This window comes from Mustela putorius, unplaced genomic scaffold (genome assembly GCF_011764305.1).
Source record: "Mustela putorius furo isolate JIRA1106 unplaced genomic scaffold, ASM1176430v1.1 tig00537293_pilon_pilon_pilon, whole genome shotgun sequence".
Lineage (NCBI taxonomy): Eukaryota > Metazoa > Chordata > Mammalia > Carnivora > Mustelidae > Mustela > Mustela putorius.
The window spans coordinates 2,016,099-2,041,862 of NW_025422431.1; the positions used below are offsets into that span (position 1 = coordinate 2,016,099).

Consider the following 25,764-nt stretch of genomic DNA (forward strand, 5'->3'; position numbering starts at 1 on the left):
ACCACGAAAAATAAAAACGTTTTTTAAAAAATGGGAAAAAAAGGAGTCAACATCAGTAGTGAAGATGAAATAATTAATCCAAATTAATCCAATTAATCCAAAAGAAGATAGGGATGGAGGAGAGAAATGAGTATTGTAATGTCAGACAGTGCTATTGATCTGAAGAAAATTGTTGGGAAGCAATGAATGTTTTTCCCATGAATGTTCCCACATTTCTGCATGATCAGGACTTTCTGAGCAAAGATCGCTAGCACCAGGTTTAAAAAATGTTTGAATGGCAAACCTTGCAAGTCAGAGACTTCTGGAGAGATTTTGGGACTTCTTCCTTGGACACATTTATTTACATTCCAGGGGTTGTAAATCTAGAGACCTCCCACCCCTCATTCCCCTGAGAGCATTGGTTTATATTACAAAGCAAAGGTCACTTGGCCGTTTTCTCCCTCTCCTTCCCCACCCCGGAGGGGAGGAGGAGCAACAGCTGTGTCAGCTTCCATACAAACTCCCAAGAATTCATTATTTGGAAGTTCCTCTCATGTCACCCTCAGGGAGATTGGGACACAGAGAGCTAACACAATTATGAGTAATTAAAAAGCGTCTCTGATCCAGAAACACAGTATTCCTTGTCCGAATGAATTAATAACTTAACAAAAATTAGGTATAAGGACATCTCCCATAAGGTGGTCTGGGAAGACCTGAGGAGGTAACATCTGAGCAGAGATGGGAAGGAAGGCAGCCACGTAAGACCATAACATACTCCTTGTTGGCTCTTCCCGTGCCTACTACACTTTTTCACACAAGCAAAATTTAAATAAGGTTCAAGGACAGGACACACTGAAAGCCTGGCCACTTGTGACCAATACTCTTCGTAGCTCTTCTATAAATTCAAGGATAGCTACATCTTCAGGCGAAACTCCTATTCAGCCCCAGACTGGTTAGGTAGGAAAAATAGGAATTAATAATCAAAATCGGTTTTTTTTAAAAATGGTTTAAAGCATAATTCAGCTTTCGTTCCCTTAAATAAATCCTATGTCTGCAAATTTAGGGTTAGGAACCACAGAATGAAGATTGGAAGCTAAGTGGGTTGTTTTGTTTTGTTTCTCCCCAGAGCTAGAAAGAGAGAGCACTAGGTTTTTTTGGAAATGACGCTCAGTCCTACAAATGTGACATAGACAAATGCTGAGAAGAACAGATATGGCTGAATTGTACAGGCAGTAGGAATGACAAATGAGTGCAATGAATTTTAATGGTGCCGTAATAGTACAGTCCCCTATTAGAGAGGCATACCGGGAGTTTGCAGGCTTGCAGCCAGAAGAAGAAAGGATGAAACGCAAAAAGCAACCTATTCCTGGACTTTGGGCTGGTGCCGGGGTAGTGTGACCTCTTCGGTCGAAAGACTTCGCTTCCCTGCTTCACCAGGTCACTCCTTCCTTTGGTATGAACCATCTCTGAAAATCTGTAACAAGCACGTCATTGTCAAGAAGCTAAAAGCAATTGATTAGTTGTTCTGATAACACCTGTCAGTGAAATAACTCAGAGCACAAAACCCAGGCATTTAAGGAGTTGACAAGTATTATTAAACCTGTTTTGCAAGAGAAGAAGCTGGTTCAAAGAGGGAAAAGCTGTCAAATGTAGTACAATCAGTAAGTGGCTCAGGCCTGCTACCTTGCGCAACTAAGCTCTAGCCACGTGACCTCTCAGGGCCCAGAAGACTGTGGGGCCATCTATGAACATTTATCAGTGTTTCCTCCTGTGCAAATTTAAAAGGTGACATTTTTAAAGCTACAAATTTAAGTTCAGGTATATTTCCTATGGTTGGTTTTCTCTGTCTGGGTTTTCTCCATCATCCAGAAACTTGACTCTATTTTTAATTTTTAAATGGTAGCAGCAGTGCATTACTACCAGTATACTGCTCTCCTTTTATCTTCCTTTGAGCACGTCTGTCCTTGGCGCCCTGCTAAGCCTCACGTCTGAATCTCGACAAATCATAGCAACGCTTTCATCAGGGGGCGGTGCTTTGTTGCAGTCCTTTCTTGAGATGGACCTTGATTTCATGACCTTAATAAGGAAAGAGGTAGGAAACCCTAGTTCAAGGTAAATTGGGATTTCTAACTCAGAAATGCTTCTGCCTGTCTGTAACTTTCCAATTGCTCTCAAAGCTGCTTTCCGCTCCAGTTCATTTACTTAAAAAAATAAGTAGTAAACTGTCTTAGCCTGGGTTCAACAGAAAGGTCACAAGACAGAGGTTTAAGAGCATATAATCTGTGCAGGACTGTAATGGAGGGAGTGAGAAAAGCCTGTACAAAGACACTTGACGTGTTTGGCTGGTTGCTCGATGCTGCGGGACAGCCGGGGAACCACGACAAAGGGACAGAAACCCTGGAATGGACAGAGAGCGGCACTGGGCAAGGCCGTGTTACGTTGCATCTACAAGGACCCGGCTACCAGGAAGCTGGAAGAAGATGCTGGGAAGCCGGGTGAATCTGAAGTAGTAACAGGTGGCTTCCCGTATGCACAAAAGTATTCCTGTTGCATACACCTCTGTATACAGAGTAAAACAGGAACTTTTGCTCCCTCTCTCCACCCTTTTCATGGATACCTGTCATTAACACTTCATTTTCTGTGCATTTACATATGAGAACATACACATGCATCTTTTTATTTTTGAAAAACCATGAGTTGGGGCGCTCCCTTCTACTTGTTAGATGCTGCCCGATTCATGAATCATTTAATAAAACCAATTTGATCTTTAAAAGAAAAAAAATCATGAATCAGATCGTAATAATCTCGTGCTCTGAACTGGTTCCCGCCCCCCCAAACTCATATGTTGCTTGCATCAGGGTTAGGATTTATTATATTATCAGGAAGTTGCTTTTGTCCCATAGAGGTAGACTGGAAAACACCAATTTAACATTTGTTGAATTAACCCACAAATGAAGAAGGATAGTCTGATTTCTGGTTATGGTTCCTGCTTATAGGAGAGGCGTGCTGCTAATACAGGGAAGGCGGTGGGCAAGGTCTGGTAAGCCATGAAATTGTCATTGCCAGACTATTGACATTCCCACCAGGCTCCTCTTTCCCATTCACCAACACCTCCACGTCTGCAATTCAGAAGTACGGATGGATGCTACACAGGAGAGACATAGAAAAGAGAGGTGGAAAGGGAGATAAGTTTCCCTCTTCCCTTCTCAGTTCTTGCCTGAGACCCTGGTAATAAAAGACAGATTAATGAGAAAAACAAACAAATGTATTAACCTGAATGCCCCAGGTGTACATGGGCAGGGCCCAGGGGAAAAGGGGTAACTGCCCAAGGGGATTAAGAACTCCGGCTTCTTAAATAAGGAAGGGGGAAAGGCGTGTGAGCCCTCTTAGGGGAGAGTAAATGATTTAGGAAAGATGGACTGGCCCTGCCCTCGGTTTTATAAATAGGAGGTATGACAGTGTTTGTGACAGTTGTCCAGGTGTGGTGGTGACTTCTCGCCTGTGACAGGAGTCCATCCTTGCTGGTTGATGAAACTCCCAGGGAGGGGACTCATGGCTCTGGAGTCCTTTTGGGGAACTGGTCTTGAGGCAGATAAAGGGCAGGTCAGAGAAAGTCTCGCCCACCATCTGCTCCTTTTCATGTGCCTACGGCTCACCATCAGCAGTACACCAAAGCGACCTGTTTGGCCAGCGTGTCCTGAGCTCCTCCAGTCATATTCTCCTACCCTTCAAGGAGACAAGGGAAGTCTCTTTAAAAAATTCACTCAGTCAAAAAATATGTTAAGCCCATTGCTAAGTGGCAGGCACTCTGGATAAAATGGAAAACAGGACAGACTTGGTCCTTGTCGGTATACGGGGAGAGTCTACAACTGAAGGAAGGAAGGAAGAGTAGGGCAGAGATGCAGAAAGAAAAGAGTACGATTCCCAAGGAGGGAGAAATTTCAGTGATGAAATTTCAGTGATGGCTAAATTAGTACAGTGCTTGTGTTAATATAAATTGTTTAGAAAGGAGTTGAAGTCCCTGCCATCTGCTCCCACATCAAAAACATAACACTGTACCCCTGATTTCACTCCTCCATCCCATACATACACATCCCAATAATCATCTGCTGATCTATTTTTCATGACTTCCCACAGCCAATAATAAAAAATATACTTGATTCAAACCAGAGTATTGTGACCCAGACCTAACTATAAATATAGTCAAAGTTGTAAGTTTCTATACCGACCATCTTACTAATTCAGTTATTTGGCCTGTTTTTAGCCACGTTGGATATTTTTTTCTTTTTAAAATTGTTATGGATGTTGTTGGTAGCAGCGTCAATAAGCCAAGAATTCACATAGTTACTCAGTCGCACAGATTAGTCATCATTGCCTGTTCATAACAGAATCCTAAAATGTTTAAGATTTCTGATGCAAATCAAAATCTCATCATCACTTGTCACTGCTAAATTAAATGACAGGATAATAACATTACATTAAAACCATTTTTCTCTTGATTGAGTACCTTTTTCAGAAGTGAACTTATAGCTGGATATTTTTTTCATCAGTACTATAAATGCATTTAGAATAGGAGGTAAAAATAGCACTGAAAAGGGGAGGAGTGGAATAGAATGTTTTCAAATTATTGATGAGTCTCTCTTGAATCTCAAATAACCATATTTGACACTGCAGTGCTAGGGAATGGAGTAGTTTAGCCCAATTTCCTGAGACCTTTAGAACTACATACAGGAGGTGCTCAGGTTGAACTTGGTCATTATCAACACCATTGTGAGTTATTGGCTTCGGTCATAAGTCATTCCATTATAAACAGGCTCTTAGTGACCTGTAGGACTTGGCATTGTCCTGGTACTCTAATATTGGGCATAGGAGACTGGTTTTAAATAGATCACAGGCTAGGTGGGAAATGAATATAAATTTCAGATCTGCCAAAACAGAGTAGGTTCTCGATCGACTTGCTGTCGTGAACTCCCCTCTTGGCCTTTCTTTCCCATCTAAAGCTACTTAACCTCTTTTGGTCACACCTGCCGGCACTCCATCTGGCCCTCAGCCCACTTCTTTGTGGCCATCCAGTCCTCATGCTCCTCAAGCCCATCTTCCTCACTTACCCTTACACACAGCACTCTCCATTGACACATTTTCTGTCCCTCAAAGATGTTGTTTCTTCACATCTTCCACTTTAATGTTATGAAAACCGTACCCTGGAGGAAACCTTTCACTCTGACTTTTTGTCTCCTCTGCTACTACCCTCACCAGGCAGTAACAGGTGAGTAAAATTCCTTCGCTCTTGGAGGAGTCCACGAAAGTAGAGACTGAAGCAGGCAGGGTTGGCTAGGAGTTGACAGTGGTTGAATCTGGGGGATGGGTGCTTGGGGCTAGGGAAGTCAGTATACTGTTTTCTCTAGTTTTATAGGTTTGAAATTTTCTATAGTAAAAATTTTCAACTACACTTAGCTCTCTAGACTCCATTTTTTAAGAATAGATGCTTAGATGCTCTTTTTGAGTTAGTACCTGAAATGGTTGGAATCGAGGATGGACTGGGACTACGACTTGATCGTGCCATCGAAGTCATAACCCGCTCCCGCCCAACCTGCCAGGAAACAGATGGGATTCCTGCGTGCCTAGAATTGCAACTTCCCTCTTCTCCTTAGGTCCTGAGCATCGTTACTAGAGCCCTGGTACGCTTCCTGCTTCTTGCTAAAGTGACCAGATAAACCTATACAGAAACACACATTAATTTATCCCACTGTGAATAAAGGTCTGTGCTGGGCGCTGGGAAGTGGGAATCAGAAGGGACTTCCCTGTAAGAGCTCCCCATGATGGAAAACGGAGGCACCCATGAGTACCCCTGATGCAGTAGCACTAGAAACTGTCATCTGAAGTGGCTCTCCAGTAGCGCGGCTGTGGGACTGTGCGGAGGGGAGGGGGGCGGACAGAAAGACAACCTGTCAGCAGATGCATTCTGGATCGTGATGCCAACTGCCGAATGCTATCTTAAAGGAAAAAGTGATCTACTCTGCTTCTGCTTGCATTTCTGATTGCTAGAACTAGACTCCCATCAGAGAACCTTCCCTCTCTCTTCTGAAGAACTTAAATTGATGTGCCTTATTTTTTTCCTTCTCTTTTTAAATTATGGCAGTCTTACTTCTCGTTTGCCCAAAACTGGAGAAACCATCCATGGACATAAGTTTTTTATTGGCTTTGGAGGGAAAGGTGCCAACCAGTGTGTCCAAGCTGCCAGGCTTGGAGCAAAGACATCCATGGTATGCAAGGTAAGTGTGAAACATGGTGGAGAGGATTCTAGAGGCAAGGGTCTGGTTTTAAGACTTGATTGTTTTTATTTTTTAACTATTTTAAAGGGAACAATTCAGTGGCATTTAGTACATTCACAGTGTTGGACAACCATCATTCTCTTAGTTCCAGAACATTCCTAGGATTCCAAAGTAAAACCCCTTATCATGAAGCCGTCTCCCCCCACTCCCCCATCCCACCTCCTGCCCCTGGCATCCACCAGTCTGCATTCCGTCTCTGTGGACTGATCTATTCTGGATATTTCCTCTAAATGGAATCATAGGATACATGGCATTTTGTGTCTGGCTTCTTTCACTTAGCAGAATGTCCTCCAGGTTCATCTGCCTTATAGCATGGATCTATTTTATTCCTTTTCTGGCTGAATAATGTCCCATTGTAGAGCCCATAATTTGTCTACCCACTTGTCTGTTGATGGACACCTGAGCGGTTTCCACCTTCTGGCTGCTGCGAACAGTACTGCCGTGAACATGCTTGTGCATGCATGTGCTTGAGTATCTGTTTCGTGTTAAAGATTGAAATAGGAGAGAGTCCTTCTCCTTATCCTTCATATTCATTTCTCCCTCACTGAACCCTCCAGGAAGTAGCGTAATGCTGCATTCCTTTAACTTACTGCGCTTCTAAGTGAAGGGTGAGAAGGGAGAGGAATTTGCCTACCCCGCGGGCTTTCTACAGTCCAGCTTCTAAACAGCAGAAGTCATCCTGTCTTTAGCAATTTTTGCTACAGCACGGCTTTTGGAAACTTGGTCTAATAACTGGTGATTCACTCATCTCTAAGCTATTTCTTCTAATGCTAGCTCTTGGGTCAGAAAGGAATCTGGGCTTTAATGAACTACCCATAACTAATCCTTAGGCATAGTTCTGTTTTCAGGTATATAAGGAAATGGCATGTAAAATACAGCAGTCCTTCTTTCTAGCCATCTGACTGAAATCATTTGAAAATAAAATTGGCTACCAAAGGTTCAGCGTTTTGTGTGTTTAATGAAATTTTAAGATGCTAGCATTACTGGTAGAACACGAAAGTTCATTTCAGGAAAGCTAGACTCAGTCTGCACAGTAAAGGATAAGAAGAATCTGAGAAATTTCAAAGAATGAGCTCTCTCCTGTGAGCTGGGTCCGTTTCACCAATATTTCTCTGCAATGTCATTTCCCATCGCCTACGGCACTCTTCTCTCCACAGGAGTCTTTCAGTGATGTACAAACTATACAATTATCATTTCATCTGCTAATCAACTGTAGTTTTATTTCTAATTTATGGTTAACCTGATGAAATTCTCATCTAGCTCTTGGGTCAAAAACATCCCACGAAGCACAAGGTTCAAAGTAAGAAATGCGCATCTTCTAAGGCTGAACTCTTGATTTTAAATGTCAACTAATCAGCCATTAATTACTGATGACCTAGTGCATGCTAGGAACCGTGGGGCTTGGAGAGGGAGCCAGAGGCCTGACGATCCTATGCTTGATTGGAAATGAAGGGTCTGGGGTCTCATCGGATGGTGCGGACTGAACAGGGCTTGGGAACTGGAAAGAGGAGGATATTTGCCAGCTGGGAGCGAAGTACCAAAAATGGCTGCTCTGGGAAGAGAGGAGTTCCCTCGAGCTGGAGCCGTAACAGGAGAGATTAGAGAACCCCTCTTGGAAGCTTCATAAATGCTATTCATGTAGCCATGAAAGTCAAAATTGGATGTCCCCTGGGATCTCATCCAACTCGAAGATTGAGATTGGTGTTATTTTGGGTCTGTTGAATTTGAGGCAAAGAGAAACGCAAAATAGAAAATATTTGAGTTGTGGAACTGAACTTGGGAAGTGAATCATGCAACCGTCAGGAGTGGATGTGAGAGGAATAGACAGCAGAGGGCTGTATTTGGGGAAATGGTAGAATCAGGAGTTTGATAAAGCAGCGGTCCTGTTTGTTTTATTCTGGTCTGCGTATGACAGTTTAGGGTAGCACCTGTACAGTTGGGCAAGCTGTTCATACCCGCGGTGCCCCGAGGTAGCCAGCGGCCATTAACGCCCCATAGTCGGTTTTAGTGTGCGTGTCCGTACAGAGAGGATGAGAAAGCTTGGCTTCAGCCAAAACCCACATGGGGTGACTTTGCTTAGACAACCTGGAATCTTTAGACATAGATTTCTTTAAGCCTAAACAAATTGCATAATATTCTTAGACTTCTTCAAAAGAAAAGTATCTTTTTTATAATAGAAGCTATTGTTATCCATCTGTCACAATATTTTTCCATGGTGAAGTATATTCTTATTAAGCAAAGTAGCCAACCTGCTGTATAGCAGTTTTTTTTAAGATAACAAATTCCAAGTAGAAACCAAAATCATGAAATTACTCAAGATAAAAATGAACAGACGGAGCAAAAGAAAAACAGGTAGAACATTTCCTGCGGTTTTCTTGGCCACATTAATTTAATCTACCACCACTCTACGACAAACCAAAATCCAAGCTCAGGGGAAGTAAGACTGTTTGATGCCACATGCCAGACAACTTATATTGTGCTCAAGGACTTCTCTGCCAAGATATAGAGACAAGGACTGTTAAGCAGGAGCCCATCAATGTGCATCAAGGGAAACATGTAATCATGAAACACTTCAAGTCATTAAAGAGTGTTATAGTCAGGACTCACCGGGCCCAAGGCCATAGTCCAAGGAGAATTGGAAGTAATATTTTCAGATTACAAATCCAGGCAGAGATCAAAGAAAATGAAAGTCTTCTTGGCAGGACAAAGAGTCTGTGAGGCTACCTTCCATAGGACCTCACCTGATTTTCTTAAGTGTTTCCTCCTCCATCATTCTATTCAAACTAAGTGTTATTTCTTGATATCTGAAACGGGCTGCTCAGGAGGGCCAGGGTAGAAAAAAAGAGCTCAAGATGCAGTGGCCCAGTCTCAGCCCAAAGACCCTGTTTCTTATGTGGTGGGAAGAAGCCATGAACAGGCATGGCCCTAAATGATCCAGATCTGAAATGAGCCAAGTGGGGAGACCCTCAAACAATTAGCTGATCTTACTTTCCTCGAACAGAACACTCTCTAGGAGCGCCTGGCTGGCTCAGTCGGTAGAGCACGTGACTCTTGATCTTGGGGTCATGAGTTCAGGCCCCACACTAGGTGTAGAGCTTCCTTTAAAAAGAAAAAAAAAAATCCACCTCTATAGTACAAGCACCTGTGTGTTTTCCTTGAAGAATGGGCAGATACTAGAGCGACGCTGCCCAAAGTCTGATCCTCGGGCCAGACTACAAACGGTCACTGGTCTGGGCAGCACAGGAATTATGAGTAAGCAATTAGCAACAGTTACAGCATTTGACAGAATAATGTTTATAGCTGATGAATGTAATAGTAATAATAAATTAAGCCTGGTATTTTGTAGGACTCTTTTTTCTGTTTTTATTTCAGTGTTGTTACATTTTACAGAATTATTAGTCCACAGTAGATTGAAAATGAAAAAAGAAAATAAAGAAAAACAGCCTTCACTACAGATGGAGTGTATTAGAGTACTCATCATCTTAACCAAAAAAGTTAGACTGTCTGTTAGATTACTGTGGGACCGTCAGTGGCTCATGCATTAAGATTTAGTTTTCCAAGATCAAAAGTAGTCACCAGTGCTTTCCATGTTATATATTAATGAAGTGAAATTTGTCCTTTCCTGAACTTTGCTGAAGGACGACTGGCTAAAACTAATGGCTCTATTGATTGGAATGCCTGGCCATGTGTCCAAATACGGGGTACCCTAGGACCCTAAGCAAATAAACAGTATGGGTCTCATATAGGAAGATTGGAAGAAAATTGGATTACCACCAACCAGCTCTTACCTTCTCCCCACCTCCCCTGTCAGATAAGCAGAACTCATAAATGGGGATTGTGACATTAAATTTGTATGTTAAAGGCCATTATCCCCATTTAGATAGGATTTAAACCACCAGCTAGCTTGAACAACGGCAATTTTTTGTATTCTTCTGTCCTGAATCACAAAGATTAAGTTGCACTCAGCTTGGTTTTAGTGTTAATTATATTTCTGTGCATTCTAACTTTGAGAACTGATAACTGGTAACCTGTTTTATTATACGTGATAACTTTTTTAGCAGAAATATTCGACTTCATGTGACCTTGGGTAAGATATCTTAGTCCTCTAGGTTTTATTTGCCTCAGCTATATGTCAACAGATGGAATCCCTAGAATTTCTACTATTTTTCTACTCTTCAAGGATTCCAAGCAGCCCATTCCGCAACCATTCTGAAATGTTGTTTCATTTCAACATTTGTACCATATATGGTACAAATTCACTATATGGTAACGCTAACTGCAGTCACCTTCCTCAGCACGAGATCAGTTCTGGACTGTGGAAGCCACTGATGGCTCTCCCTCAATGCAGAGAGCCTTCTCGGTGGTAAAAGTGAAGGAAATACCTCAGGACCCTTAGCTGGAGGAAAAGATCTTACTCCTGACCTGACCTGCTGTTTTCCATGATTCTACCTTACATCTCTCTATAGCTGCATTAGCCAAGATGGCAGCCACTAGCCATGAGTGGCTGGATTTAAATGTAATTAAAATAAAATTTTAAATTGAGTTGCTCTGTCTTACTGGCTACATGTCAAGTGCCTGTTTGGGGTAGCACAGAGAGAGAGGGCATTTCAGCATTGCGGAAAGTTCTAGTCAACTGCACAACTCCACAAGCCTCCGGGAAGAGCTGAGCCTGGGATTTCCTGAAGAGCATCTGGGGTTGTAAGAGTTGCCCTGGCTTAAGTGCAAGTGGTTGTCCATAACTGCCGATGACCTGGCTTCTTTCACCTGGAACAGGCTTACCCAGGCTACCTTATTCTATGTGCTTTTCCCAGAATCCTTCTGCCTAAAATATTTCCCTGTTGCTACTGGAAGAGTATAGGAATGCCTTCCAGGGGTCTATTAGGATCAAAACCTTGTGTAGGACCTTTTGGCAGCCACAGCTAGGACAATCTGAGTGCCTGTTGTCATGTCCCTTTAAGAATGAGAAGATTTGGTGTGCCTGGGTGACTCAGTGGGTTAAGCTGCTGCCTTCAGCTCAGGTCATGATCTCAGGGTCCTGGGATCGAGTCCCGCATCAGGCTCTCTGCTCAGCGGGGAGCCTGCTCCACCCCTCCTTTCTCTTGTCTGCCTCTCTGCCTACTTGTGATCACTCTCTCTCTCTGTCAAATAAATAAATAAAATCTTTTTTTTTTTTTTTATTAATGATAAGATGGGCCAAGGAAAATGAACAGACAGGCAACTAAGATGACCAAACACATATAGAACACATTTCATGCACGGGGCTTAAGGAAGAATAATACAGGCCAAGCTAGAGTCTCTGATAAGGTTTTAGGAAAGCTAGACTTTTAGGAAGATTGTTTAGGCAAACAAAATTAGATGGTATGCAATTAAATATTTAATGGTATCAAGTAGGAATACTCTAGGAGTTGAGGAAAGGAGAGCTTTGAGAAGGGCTAGGATAGGGGAGGTAGGCCTTAAGTTGCACTTGAAAAACAGGTTGATTAGGTGGCGAGAAGAAAGGACTTCTAAGTTCTCAGAAGGCAAGAAAATAGAGATATATTGTACTCACCTTGTGTTCTAATGCAGTCGAATGATAACATCAGGTTAATAGTGCCTTTCCGCTGACCACTCTGTAGAACAGAGAAATCCAACGATTTTTGCCAAATACGAGTGTTAGAAGCCCACAGAGCAAGGGGAGGCAAGCCTGGTGACATGAAAATGAGACCAGAGTCCACAAACACACGCTTGTCGATGTTTGTAGCTTTACGATCCCTTGATCCCCGTGTTGGTCCCCGTTGGGCCCCTCGCCCCAGGCAGACTCTGCAGGCCACACTGTATGTTCCCACTTAGTTGACTCCCCAGGGTAGCGCCAGGCAGGACCTCTCTCCCTCCTCGTTTCTGTCACACAAAGCTTCACCCACACTCTCCCAGCATTCATCCTGCAAGCCTGTGGGCCTCAGCTGGAGGCATACATTGTAATCCCCGGGGGTGTGGGCCAGGGTCTCACCTCCACAGGGGCTGCTTTCCTTGATCTGAGGTGTCACCTGGGCACCAGGATGTGTGTAAGCTGCTCAGGAGCTCTAACACTCAGCGAAGACTGAGAACTACTGGTTTCCTACTTGCCAGACAGAACTCACCCCAGTCCCACGCTATCTGGCTCTGGTGGAACCGTTTGCTGCAAAACGTGAAGAATTTTAACTAGCCTGATAATGGCAGAACTGAAATTCAGTTCCAAGTTTCCTGACTCCCAGTCGCAGTATTTTGCTTCACGGCCGAGATACTTACACTTAAAGTTCTCTTCTCCATTCGAGAGGTGAATGTGACCGGGAAGACAGAGAAGCCTCCAAAAATAAGAGGTTCTCCTCTGGAATTATGATGTCAAGTCCTTTTTGTTTCAAGGACCGTTTGAAATCACTCACTGTGATTTTCTTTCTTTTCTTTTTCTTTTTCTTTTTTAATTTTAATTCAGTTAGCCAGATCATTAGTTTCAGAGATAGTGTTCAAGAATTCTTCACTGTGATTTTCATTCACAGTCATTACCAATCATTCCGTTTGTGTCATTCACCGTGATTTTCAAGATACTTTCGCCCAGCTCTCAATGAGGTAATGCGGGACACCTTAGCCTGGGTCCCACTCCTCTGATTTCTGGTTATGAATGTCCAGTTCCTGGGGAAGAGGCTTACATTTGAGGCAGAAGCAGCCAAAGGGGTTTGGAAGGTGTTCGCTCCTCTCGGCCTTTTTTAAAGTCAATCCAGCAGAATAAATGATTGCAAAAGAGGTTTGAGGGTGGGGAAACAGGGAAAAGGGCATTCTTTTAGAATGACCTTGCCCAAAGCATCCGTGCAACTCTGTAATGCAGAAAGAAAAAAGAGGCCTCAGATCTCTGCTGCTTTTTGCCCACATTTCGCTATAATAAATAGGTATGTCTAAGACACAGACATGCTCACGGTTGGCTGTGTTAGTCTTATGGAAGTAACAGGATACCTGGTTACATTAAACAGCATTAGTTTCACCCTTAATGCAGATGTTATGTTTTCATTACAATAATAGTAATACAGTCTTATTTTTAAAATAATTCAGTGCACCCACGTGCTTGCTTCCATGACCAGGTGCTCTTCGGTTTGAAAATAGGGAGCAGCAGGAAGAACTGGAAGTGTCAGGGAGAACCAGATAGGCAGGAATGTAGTTTATAAGAAAGATTGACTCCAGGGTGCCTGGGTCACTCACTGGGTTAGAGCCTTGCCTTCAGTTTGGGTCATGATCCCAGGGTCCTGGGATCGAGCACCGCATCAGGCTCTCTGCTCAGCAGGGAGCCTGCTTCTCTGCCTACCTCTCTGCCTACTTGTGATCTCTCTCTCTGTCAAATAAATAAATTAAAAGAAAAAAGAAAGATTGAATCCAAGCAGCAGGTGCCCTCCCCCCAAGGGAAGCAGCCCTCGTGGCAGCAGGACTGCCCTGGTGATGATGAGGATGGGGACGATGGCCGTGACATTGATAGTGCCAAGCCATTACTGAATCCTTCACAGTTGTCAACCCGTTTCAGGCATGTTATTTCATCCCTGCAGTAAACTTGCTGTGACTTTCCAGATAAGGAGACTGAGACTAAGAGGCCGTTAAAGCAGCTTGCCCCAAACCACAGGGGTCGGGAAGGGGCTTCTGACTTACACAACACAAATGTGAATATCGCCTTCCTGTTTAGAGGCTTCTCATCAGTTCTTTTACTTGGGAATGTGTCACCATGACCCTGAGGCCAAGTTCACGGAGCTGAGGTTGCCTTCTCTTGATCCTCAGCAGTGGAATTACTTTGCCATTATTTTTTAGTTACCAGATTTTTATTTCTGTCATGGGAATATCCAAGAGGGCGAAGGCAAATTATGTTTGTTCCAAGTCTCACATAGCAGTTAGAATGTCAGCCGACAGGTTTGCCAGGAAGTCACTGTTGGGACTAAAACTGGAACCATCACTATGCCTGGGGGGGGGGGGGCGCAGGACATCCGATGACTCCCAGAGGAGGAACAGGACTGCAGCATGGGGCGCCTGGGGGCCCTGGTTGGTTAAGCATCTGACTTAAGCATCTGATTCCAATTCAGGTCTTGACCTCATGGGTCTTAATCTCAGGATCGTGAGCTCAAGCCTCACAAAAAATTAAAAATAAAATACCACTGCAGCAAACCTGCAAAATGCAGTTACCGTGAGCATGCCGCCCCTCCCTGATTTCACCTCGGATGGGGGCAATACTCCGCTTGGCGGGACAGTTGCCTCTCTCGGTCTTATTTTCCCTCTGACAGTTTCTGGAGGGCAAAGCCGCATGCTTTTTGGTTTTCTCCTCCCTTCCAACAAATCTTCCTAATCCCTGCACTTCCTAATGTTTATATCACCACACCATTTATCAAACATGCCTTTGAAATTCACCTTAAACAGATTGTTCCCAGAGGGAGTGGGTGGTACTGATTTCTCCTGTATTAAACTGATAGGAAAGGGGGGGAGAAGTTTCTTCGCTCTAATCTGTACCAGGTCCGACATGCCTAAGAATGGCCTCCCTTTAATCCCTACAACATTCTTATAATGATGCCTTCCCAACTCTATAGTATCTTGATTGCCCATGGGAGACATTTAAATAATGGTTTTTAAAAGAGAGAGAGAGAGAACAGTTAGTTTCTGGTATGAATCTTTGACCTAAGAAATGGGATGCTTTGGTTGATAAATGGCCAGCCTTCCATGAAGAAAACCTTTGATAGATGACGTCCTTCAACCAGGAGCTCTCCCCCATGGCAGTGCTTTCTAGTGGACGCTCTTCATTGTAGAGATAGAAATTCTGCTAATAAGAAATTATTATAGGGGCTCCTGGGAGGCTCAGTGGGTTAAGTCTCTGCCTTCAGCTCAGGTCATGATCTCAGGGTCCTGGGATCAAGCCCCACATCAGGCTCTCTGCTCAGCAGGGAACCTGCTTCCCCCTCTCTTTCTGCTTGCCTCTCTGCCTACTTGTGATCCTCTCTCTGTCAAATAAAATATTAAAAAAAAAAGGAAAGAAATAAATTATTATATATCTTTCCAGATTATTGACTAATCCGCACTTCTGCCAGGAAAGGAGCACAGGGAAGAATGTCCTTTGAGGAAGTTCTCAGAGGTGGCATTTAAATCAGGGGTCAGCACGCTACCACCCATGGGGCAAATCTTGCCTACCATGTATTTTTATAAAGTTTTATTGGTACACAGCCACATCCATTTGTCTACAGATTTTCTTTGGCTGCCTTCACACTACAACAGCAGAGCTGAATCGTTGCAAAAGAGACGATCTGGCCCACAATGTCTAAACTATTACCTCTCCGGCCCTTTATAAAAGAAAATTTTCAAACCCCTGATCTAGACAATCCAAGATCTCACCAGCAAGTTTTCTCATCACTCATTGAGGATCTTGACCCAAGTAAACCTGTAGGTTTCTTTCTATTGATATATCCAGAGAGGAGCGATTTTCTGCAGAAAAGCAGAGCACACCGGGAATGGCTGAGACCCGGACAGATACATCATCCATTGAAGTGCTCACTTGCGGGACAGAGAGATAGTAGTTCAGGAGTGGCAAGCCCAAAGCCTACAGGTGCCAGGCAGGTAACATAAATTACAGGAGGCCAGGTGGAGGCTGTGGTCTGGAGAGCATGCCCTCACCTTTGGGGCAGTTCCAGCCGGGGTGGCCTTGCAGGAATGTGGGCCCAGTGTTACCAGACCCTCAGGATTTTCCAGGACCTCCTGGAAATTTGTTTTTGTGAAGTTCACTAATACTTAAATGGTGACAGCTGGTTAAAATTTAAAATAAAATAGGAAGAAAACTAATGTAACACTGTACATTAACTACACTAAAATTAAAGTAAAATAAAAATAAAATTGGGCATCCGCACAAAAGCCAGCACATTAATTTATCATTACCAACATTTAGAAGCTACTCAGGGTGTCCTTCAGTGGGTGAATGGATAAACCACAGTCCACCCCGTACCACAGAACATTTTTCAGCGCTAAAAACAAATGAGTGATTAAGCCGCAAAAAAACATGGAGGAAACTTCGATGTATTTCCTAAGTGAAAGAAGACAGTCTGAAAAGGTTACATATTGTATGATTCCAATAATATGGCATTCTGAAAAAGACAAAACTATGGAGACAGTAGATCAGTGGTTGCCAGGGGCAGGCAGAGCACAGAGGGTTTTTGCCACAGGGATCCATTCTGGATAATAAAATAATGGTGGATACTTGTCTATACATGTGTCAAAACACATAGAGTGTAGGACACCGGAGTGAATCCTAAGGTAAACTATGGAGTCTGGGTGGCAACAATGTGGCAAACATGGGATTTCTGATTGTAACAGATGTGGCACCTTAACCACCTTGCCAGGTGAATGGAAGAGGAATGGGTGTCCCAGGGGAGAACCGAAGTATCATTACCAGAATGCAGGCAAGGAGGCAAAAGCAACAGACTTCCATGATAACCCAGTTACCCAAGTTATCGAGGGCTTTTTCAGTTCCCTCTTCTCTGCCCCCATCCTGTGTCAGATAAGAAGATTCCAAAACACCAGGCAAGTCATTACAAAGATGCTCTCGTTTATACTGAAGTACAAACAACTGAGATTGTCCATAAATATTGAGGACTGTTGATGGTAGACAGCTCTGTCTTAGTGGGAGTTTCCACACGAACAGATCAAAATGAAAGCAAAGTTCTAGAACTCGTGACAGTCATTAAATGCTTCATGTTTTAGGTAGGATGTAAGTGCAACAATTCTTTGGGCTGAAATCAAGTTTAGCATCTTATATTAAGAAGATTAATTAGCTAATGTTTATAAAGTACTGTGCAGATATGCCCTTTTAAAATGCTAAGTATTCTAAAAAGCTACATTGTAGCATTTTACTAAATGTAAAAGATCTAACATTCATCATTTTTTTTTTTTTTTGGTACAGGTTGGCAAAGATTCTTTTGGCAATGATTATATAGAAAACTTAAAACAGAACGATATTTCTACAGGTAAAATGGCATCTTTTTTAAAGTTACTTTTTATGACTTTCCCCTGGGATCTGGCTACAAGAACAGTTGAATATAGAATAGAATTATTAGATCCTCCTCTGGTGGCCAGAGAATTTTTATGCACAGCCTTGTCTTGTCTTACTTAAATGTCGTTTGGTTAATTCTTTCATGTATATTCCTCCAGATGGGAATAAAATGATAAGAGGTTACAAACCTTCATCTTGTAGAAATGTTTCCAAAAGCAGGTGACAAGAGAAAACAGGTGCTGTGTTCACAAAAGATATTTTAAGAAAAGTCATTGAATGTCACGGCTGGAAATGATCTTTGAAACCACTGAAGCTGATGCCATTGTTGCACAAAAGAGAAATTGAAGGCCAGATTGGTTCTCAACGTGTCCAAGAGCACACAGCTAGTTGGAGCCAGAGGCAGGAGTAGAATGCAGGTCTTTGGCTCCATTTCAAGGCTATTTCGCTGCTGCGAAAGGCCGCCTGATCAACAGTGCCATTTACACTCCAGACCATGATTCTTGATGAGATGCAAAGCTTATGAAGAAATGCAACCGAGTTCATTGTATAGGTTTGACCTTTAATCTCTCAAGTCTATCATTTCTTTCACTGAAGAAAAAAAATGTGATGGTCTAGGAACATGCACATGTATCCTCTATGAATAATGTGGATGAATTGGAAGGGGGGTCGTTCGTAATATAGAGCAAAGGTACAACTAAGCATAAAGGCTTCTGTCTTCCTCACTGTATAGGTGATGGGTATAAATTAGCAGTAATTGCTTATTTCTTTTATCATTCCAGATGGTTAAAGGTTAAAAAGTTTTTCCAAAGATGAGTGGTGCATTGAAATCGCTAAAAGAGATTATCCATGCCAGGCTGTGTGTACATGATTGTAATTTCTTTTTTCTTTTAGAATTTGCATATCAGACTCAAGATGCTGCTACAGGAACTGCGTCTATAATTGTCAATAACGAAGGTACGTGTTTCGCATATTGAAGTGTCATTTCATGAAGCAGTTCATGTCCAGAACTAGGGCAGGAGCATCGATTTTTACCATAATCCTATGGGTCTCTTACCATACCATCCGGCCCAAGGCCTCAAGTGTGGTTCCTCCCATCTAACTATGCATATTTCCCTTTATTTGTACTTCCCAACTTGATCATTTAAATATGAAATTGGCCATCCAATACACGGAAAGTATTACAGTTGCCTCTGAATAATTTTTATATGGTGAAATGTCCCATTATCCTTCTTGTGAATGCAGCATTGATATTTGTCTCTAAAAGCAGTTAAGTATTCATCTGTCATTCCAGTTATACTAGGTAAATAAATGTAAATAGATAGGTGCACAAGGAAGTTAATGAATCATATTTATAGAATATTTACTGAGCAAATGGCAGCAACTAATTACTTCTAAGTTATCATTAGTGTTCAATTTTGTCTGCTCTTTAAACGGCAATCAACCCTCAAAAGTCTATATATACAGCTATGTCTGTCTGTCACAGGGCCTTGCGACAGTTAAAACATTCGTCTTGAAAAACAGTAACTTCCCTTTACCCTGCAGTCAAGTTTTCATCATTTCTGCCAACTATGTTAAATATTTAAAAAAAAATTTTTTTTTTTAAAACCTATGTGAAATTCTTTAATTCAGAATTAAGGACCAAGCATTTCATGGGGCACTTCAGACAGAACCTGGGGCATCGTGGGCAGTCAGCATGCATTTTGTGGAATTATGATTTGTCAGAATATGTCTTTGATTTGTAATATAGTTTCATACAACCGTTTCTCACAGAAGATACGGTATTTTTAGCTCTACTCTCGTGATCCCAAAGTGGCAATAACAACAATTAAAAAATGTATTCCACTTAAGGCAGATTAAAATTTTCACTCTAACAATAGACAGTCTGTGTTCATTACATGAAGCTACATTTTAAGTAATTATTGCCGCCAACAGCAGTTCATTCCCTGTCTTCAACCTTTTTTGTGTTCTAGGGGTATCTTTGAGCTCCATTTCATCCTTTGCACTTTCCATGCAAAGATGTAGTTTAATATTGTGTATTGAGTGCCTGTTACGCTAGAACTTGTCTGATTTATTTATCGTATATGGTAATACCCTTGAGACTATAGATTGTCCTAGAAGAGCTAACACAAATACCCAGAGAGGGGACCATCAGCCCCCTTAAGTGAAGGAATGAGTAGCAAGGTAAAGTAAGGAGTTCAGTTTTGACAAGTTAAATTGGTGGCAGGAATGGTCTTGCCATCTGGCCGTGTCTACCGGACAGCTGTCGGTTCAGCCAGGCCAGAAACAGAGATCCAGGAATCAGCAACACAGAAACACCAGTTGACTCTAGCAGAGAGAATGAGGTCACTGAAGGAGAAAAGGAAGGAGAAGGCTGTCTTTCAGTGTGTGGGTACTTTGAATTTTTCCAGTACCAAGATTGGGTTTATGCTAAACCATCCCCACTTTATTAAGTCCTCCTTGTGGCCAAGAGACACATCTGTGGTAAGATGATAGGCTAGCATGTGTTCTGTGTTCAGAGGTAATTTTAGGACATGTCTATACAAGATCAGCACGAGCAGCCTGGAGCACAAAAAAGAAATGAGTGCTACAACTCGTCCCTCTAGATCAGAGCCGTCCAAAAGAAATATCATGCAAGCCACAGACATAATTTGAAATTTTCCATGAGGCGCAGTTTAAAAAGTCAAAAGAAATAGGTAAAATTAATCTTAATATCATCACTTAACCCGATATATCGAAAATATTCTTTCCAACATGTAATCAAAATGTTCCTAAAAACGAGTGAGATATTTTGCCTTCCTAATTTTTTTTTTGTACTCAGTCTTTAAAATCTTCTATGTACTAGGTGTTATACACAACTAATGAATCGTTGAACACCACCTCGAAAACTAGTGATGTACTGAATGTTGGCTAACTGAACATAATAAAAAAAATTTTTTTAAGATTTTATTTATTTATTTGACAGATAGAGATCACAAGTAGGCCGAGAGGCAGGCAGAGAGAGGAAGGGAAGCAGGCTCCCCGCAGAGCAGAGAGCCCGATGCGGGGCTCAATCCCAGGACCCCGGGATCATGACCTGAGCCGAAGGCAGAGGCTTTAACCCACTGAACCACCCAGGCGCCCCTTCTGCCTCTGTTTGATCTGATGCTGCCTAAGTGAAATACCCCTCTCTCGACCTTAGGTGATCTGGCACAATATCCCATCTGCTACATATTACAAAACATGTTTTGATTTTCGGAACATCCTAGGTGCACACGCAAACTGACTGCGTACCACAGAGCCTTGGTTTTCAATGTTGGGCAAGTTTGCTCCTGTTCATACACATCATTATGACATCTGTCATTTCGGATTTGGAATCTTTACCACCTGCTTTGTACCCGTCATTTTTAACTGTTAGGTATCACCTTCCAGCTAGTTTTCTTTGTATATAAGAATATTGATAGGGGAATTATTTTTTTGATTTTACTCAAAATGATGAGAATAATATTAATCTTACAGAGCAGGGATCCACAAAGATAGAGCGGAAAACTAGAATTTCACCTGAATCACCTAGAAATGTGAAAATTAGTACTTATAACACATTTAGTATAATGACTTTGTAAGGGTGATTGTAACATTGCAGAATATCATCACTTGGCTTTTAATATAAATATGCGGAAATTCTTTATAGGCCAGAACATCATTGTTATAGTGGCTGGAGCCAATTTACTTTTGAATACCGAAGACCTGAAGAAAGCAGCCAGGACCATTAGCAGAGCCAAAGTAATGATCTGCCAGTTAGAAATAACTCCAGAAACGTCTTTGGAAGCCCTGATGATGGCCCACAGCAATGGAGGTGATTTTCCGTATTTGTTATTCTTCCTAGAAAAGCTTTTGTCACTGTTTTAGTGAAAAGTAGTCTTTCAAGTTAAGCAAAGCAGTCCTTTCCCTGGAGTGAAATATGCTTTCTCCCACCCGTGAGATTCACGTCTCTTCTCGTAGTTCTTGATAGTGTTAGAAGGGCTTACAGATAGCGTAAAAAAGTAACCTGGGTAGCACTACTGATATCCCACGATATAAATCCTCATTCTAGTTAGAAATAATACAAGTAGCGACTAGAACCTCAGAAGCAGCCCAGGGCCCAACAGCAGAATGATGGCTTTTCCAAGAAGCAGAGGCCAAGGTGCATATCATGCATGTATCGTGACCAGACAGGTGGGTCTATTTTGATAAATGTCTCTAGGAATTGAAGCTTAGCTCTTTCTCCATTTTCTAAAACTCCATCTCTGCTCTATAAACCACAAAAGAGTATTTATATGTAGTATTTTCTATGTTGTCAGTGGCCTTTAAGCAGGGAGTTGGTTTTGTTTGACCTTCAATTTTGGAAATTTTCAAACATACAAAGGCGGACAGAATGGCACAGTGAAACCCTTCACCCAGCATCAACAATTAACCAGCACGTGGCTGAGGTTGACTCATCTGTCCTCCTACTCACTGCCCCCCTTCCTCCCCCTGCAAATCACAAACTCTTTAAAAAATCCAAATAGTTTCTTTGTGTTTGTTTCTTGCTCACCATTGACTCGTGGGCAAAGCATCTTCTGAGTTAGAATCCCATTTCCGTTCCTTTTTAGCTTTGTGGTCTCTCCGGAATTATCCGACGCTTCTGAGCCTTGTTTGTGAAATGCTTATAGAAGAAATACTCCCCTGCAGAATTGTTCTTCTAAGAAGGAAACAAAATAAAGTAAAACATGATGCTGAGCATGACATAATAAAATAAAATCTCAATAAATCCCAAATAGCTTCTCCTTTTCACTTCTCTCTTTAAATTTAAAAATTAGGGTAATATCCACATCTCAACACCATTTGGTCAAAAAAAAAAAAAGCAAAATAGAAAGTCGCCAGTCTAAAACAATAGCTTCCTTCTGATATTGCAACTGTAGTTCTGTGACTTACGAGAAGCTCTTGGACTTTTCCGCATGAAACTTTCTCGTCAAGATACAAAACTAAAAGAAGGGAAGAAAAAGAACATTAAGTGTGTGTGTGTGTGTGTGTAAGTGACTACTCCCAAAGTCGACAGCATTCTGCATAGCAATGAAAGTAAGTTACTTGAAATGATTTTGTAGAGAATCTTTACATGTATGGCCAGATTTAACAAATTTTCCTCTTGGCAAAACAACGTGCTGTGGCAAAATTCTCACTGACATTTAATGTATTTTTAATGGACTTGAAGCTGTCAGAAAGAATTTGAAGCCAAAACCCATTTGGTTACATTTTCCCAGGGTGTCACAGAGAGAGCCTAATGCTTCTGGTAAGCTTTGCCTGCACTGCCTTCATGTGAATCACGCAGTGTGGATACAACATGCCACTTTATTCACACTCCTGTCTTGCTTTCTGTAGGTCAAGGCATATTCTCAACTAACTCCATTTCCTACTCTCGCTTGCTTCTCAGAGATCACTGTTGCCTCTGTCCTAGTCTAGTTCCTTGTTAGCTACTCAGCCTGTGGAGGAGAGAAAGGTGTGGACATGGACACCACGGCTGAGGATCTAACCTGTCGCAGGTGACGCTGGAGTTATCCAGAGGGACAGACGACCTCGGGCTATCATTTGGGTGGGCAGCTGGAGGGCCTGGGGCGTCAGGAACCGGCAGGGGTATGGGGACGCATGGATGGCCCAGGTCTGGATCTCAGGGTCGTGAATTCAAGCCCTGCATTAAAAAAAGGTGGGGGGGGCAGGTAAGGAGCAACGGGCAGGGCTAGTGATGGAAAGCCAAAGAGCACTAGCCAACTTCACCTTTTTACTAAGAGCCAGCATGTCTGAGTATAAATTCCATGCACTCTCATATGAACTTGACCCTCAGAAAAACCTTACGACAAAGATACGGCAGGCATTATTCTCCCCAACTGAAGGCAGGAAGATAGACTTGGAGAGTAAGTAATTAGCTCAACCAGGGTCAGTGTAGAAACCCAGATTTCAGAAGCCAAGACCCAACTTCTAGGTCCTAGAACACACATTAAATAAAGAAACTGCCCCATCCCGTTGACTCCAAGGAACTGAGCCTTCATGGAGAAAAATAAAATCCGCGACCGTAACCTTATTCAACATGTGGCCTCAGCTTTGAGTGTTTTCGATACTCTCGAGCGCTTCCTGCGATGTGTCCCTTACCTGCTCCCATAAAACACACACATGCGCGCACATACACACACACACACACTCTGCTGACTAGAACTCAGCTGGTCCTCCCTTGATAGTAACCAGCCAGAAGCAGCTTCCAATTCTATACCGTGTGTGTGTGTGTGTGTGTGTGTGTGTGTGAGAATTTACTGTGTTTTCATTCTCACATCAGGGAAGAGTGATACAATGAAGGGAGCACTGGTTTGAGAGTCATAAAATTTGGCTTTGAATCCAGAATCCATCCCTTAGTAAATGGGGGACCACACGCAAGTCAGTCAGTTCTTCGCTCTGGGCCTCTGTGAAACAGGAGAACAGGTCTGCGAGTTCTCCCAGCTGCTTTCTGTCAGGATGTATGAACGGACTGATCTCGGAGCAGAGCCGGCAATGCCGAGAGATGTGTCGGGCGCTGCGTGGCCTGTCCACTGCCCCGTGAGACTGCCTGTGTGCTAATCAGCAGTATTCCATCTATGAGAAAAGTGGTAAAATCCCCCTCCTCCTCTCCCTCCTCCTCCCACTCCTCCTCCTCCTCCTCTTCCTTCCCCTCCTCCTCTGTGGGTCTGTTATCATAGCTCTCTTACCTGCCCTTCTTACAAGTAATGAACTCTGAGTTAAACACATTGTATGACTGGCTTATATATAGTTGCTAAAATACAGAGGGAAGAGGAAACCCCCCCTTGCCAGCTCCGGCTTTGATCATATGATTTCAGAACACTCTGTTGTCTTCACCTAAAGGAAAGCACTGGTTTTAAACAGACCTGCAACACCAGAGATGAACCAGTGGCCCTCGAAGGCCCCCCCTCCTCTCCGGGTCATGATGTGATGCTCGAGGCAGGCCCCCAGCAGGGCTGCTGCTGCAGCTGCTTGTGATGAAATTACGCGTGTCGGGTCTGGTCTTTCTATCCATTTCAAAGCAAATGGAACATTACAGGAACAATTATAAATAATTGAGATTATAAGATTGCCAAGATTAAATTCTGGGTAGGACACAAAATATCTTTTGATGACACTGTAGTCCTTTCCTCTTTGGCAAAACCAAACTTCTTGGCTGGACACCTTGACTTTCACGGTGACATTGTCCAGCACATAGCCCAAGCTTTGAGTGTTTCTCAACTCAAACTCCCAGAAAACAAACCCTCGAGGGAGACCGCCAAGGCAGCATTTTGGTTACCGCAACTTCCCACAGTTTCTTTACTTAGGGTGACTTTCTTCCTGTTTCTCTGAGCTAGTTATTAAGGGCCTTCTTAACTGTCCTGCTCCTGCCCTCCATGGTGACACCATTATGAGCTCCCACCTCATTGTCCTGGCTCGGCACCTGCTCAGCTGCCCTCAAAGGCCTCCCCAGTTCCTCACTGACAGCACGCCATTGAGACAACCAGGGGTTTAGTCCGTCTGAGGTGGTCATGAACAATAATTACGTTGGGTGCTATCCGTCGGCGCTGCAGCTCCAAGTTACTCCATGGTACAGCTTGTGTCTCTATTTTTACATGATTCCAGAATGATACCATTTTTCCCACTGTATCTATCACGAATGTGCATTTTTCTTTTTTTTTTTTTTTAAGATTTTGTTTATTTATTTGAGAGAGAGAGAGCCAGGGGAGCAGTAGAGGGAGAGAATCCCAGGCAGACTGTGCTGAACAAGGAGCCCATCGTGGAGCTTGATCTCATGACTCTGAGATCATGACCTGAGCTGAAATCAAGAGTGGGACACTTAACCGACTAACTGAACCCAGGCACCCCAATTATACTTCCAATGCATTCTTCTTTGATTAGCAATATCTACTCATTCTTCGCATTTTTTTTTCACCAGGGTAAAGTGTTTATCCTTATTTATGGTGGCAGGAGCTGAACAAGAGTCATTTCTTTATGGCATTTTCATTTTTCCCCTAAATTTGGTTACTAGTCACTCTAAGCCTGTTACCATCCAGCAATTGTCAGAATGCTTTCCTTCAATAAAATACATGCAAAGAAGATTTGCTTTTATACAGTGTTTATGGTCAAATTAAATTGTAGGATTCCTCATTCCAGCAACCCTTCTTATTGCTTAAAATTCAGTGTAACTGTTTCTTTAAATGTGTTTTTTTAAAAGATTTTATTTATTTATTTGACAGAGAGATCACAAGTAGGCAGAGAGGCAGACAGAGAGGGAGAACAGGCTCCCCGCTGAGCAGAGAGCCTGATGCGGGGCTCCATCCCAGCACCCTGAGATCATGACCTGAGCCAAAGGCAGAGGCTTAACTCACTGAGCCACCCAGGTGCCCTAAAATGTGCTTTTATTGAGGAAAATTTCAAATATAT

At 42.6% G+C, this 25,764-nt stretch overlaps 1 protein-coding gene and 1 long non-coding RNA gene across 5 annotated transcripts in view; one reads left to right on the forward strand and one right to left on the reverse strand.

The window, feature by feature from the left end:
* Nucleotides 1–23,964, reverse strand: LOC106004184. Its single transcript, XR_001177093.2, has 6 exons — nucleotides 22,848–23,964; nucleotides 22,252–22,301; nucleotides 21,872–22,018; nucleotides 12,576–13,138; nucleotides 11,860–11,920; nucleotides 1–1,453 (listed from the first exon to the last, which is right to left on the reverse strand). It is a non-coding gene; the product is annotated as an uncharacterized LOC106004184 (long non-coding RNA).
* RBKS (ribokinase) overlaps nucleotides 1–25,764 on the forward strand; it is an 85,063-nt gene that overhangs the window by 10,195 nt on the left and 49,104 nt on the right. For 3 of the 4 annotated variants that reach the window (XM_004777492.3, XM_004777491.3, XM_004777490.3), the window contains exons 2-5: nucleotides 6,119–6,251; nucleotides 17,233–17,296; nucleotides 18,214–18,276; nucleotides 20,990–21,154. In XM_004777492.3, the coding sequence (XP_004777549.1) occupies nucleotides 6,119–6,251; nucleotides 17,233–17,296; nucleotides 18,214–18,276; nucleotides 20,990–21,154 (425 nt within the window). The remainder of the gene's footprint in view (nucleotides 1–6,118; nucleotides 6,252–17,232; nucleotides 17,297–18,213; nucleotides 18,277–20,989; nucleotides 21,155–25,764) is intronic. The other variant, XM_045073855.1, reaches the window with a different exon arrangement.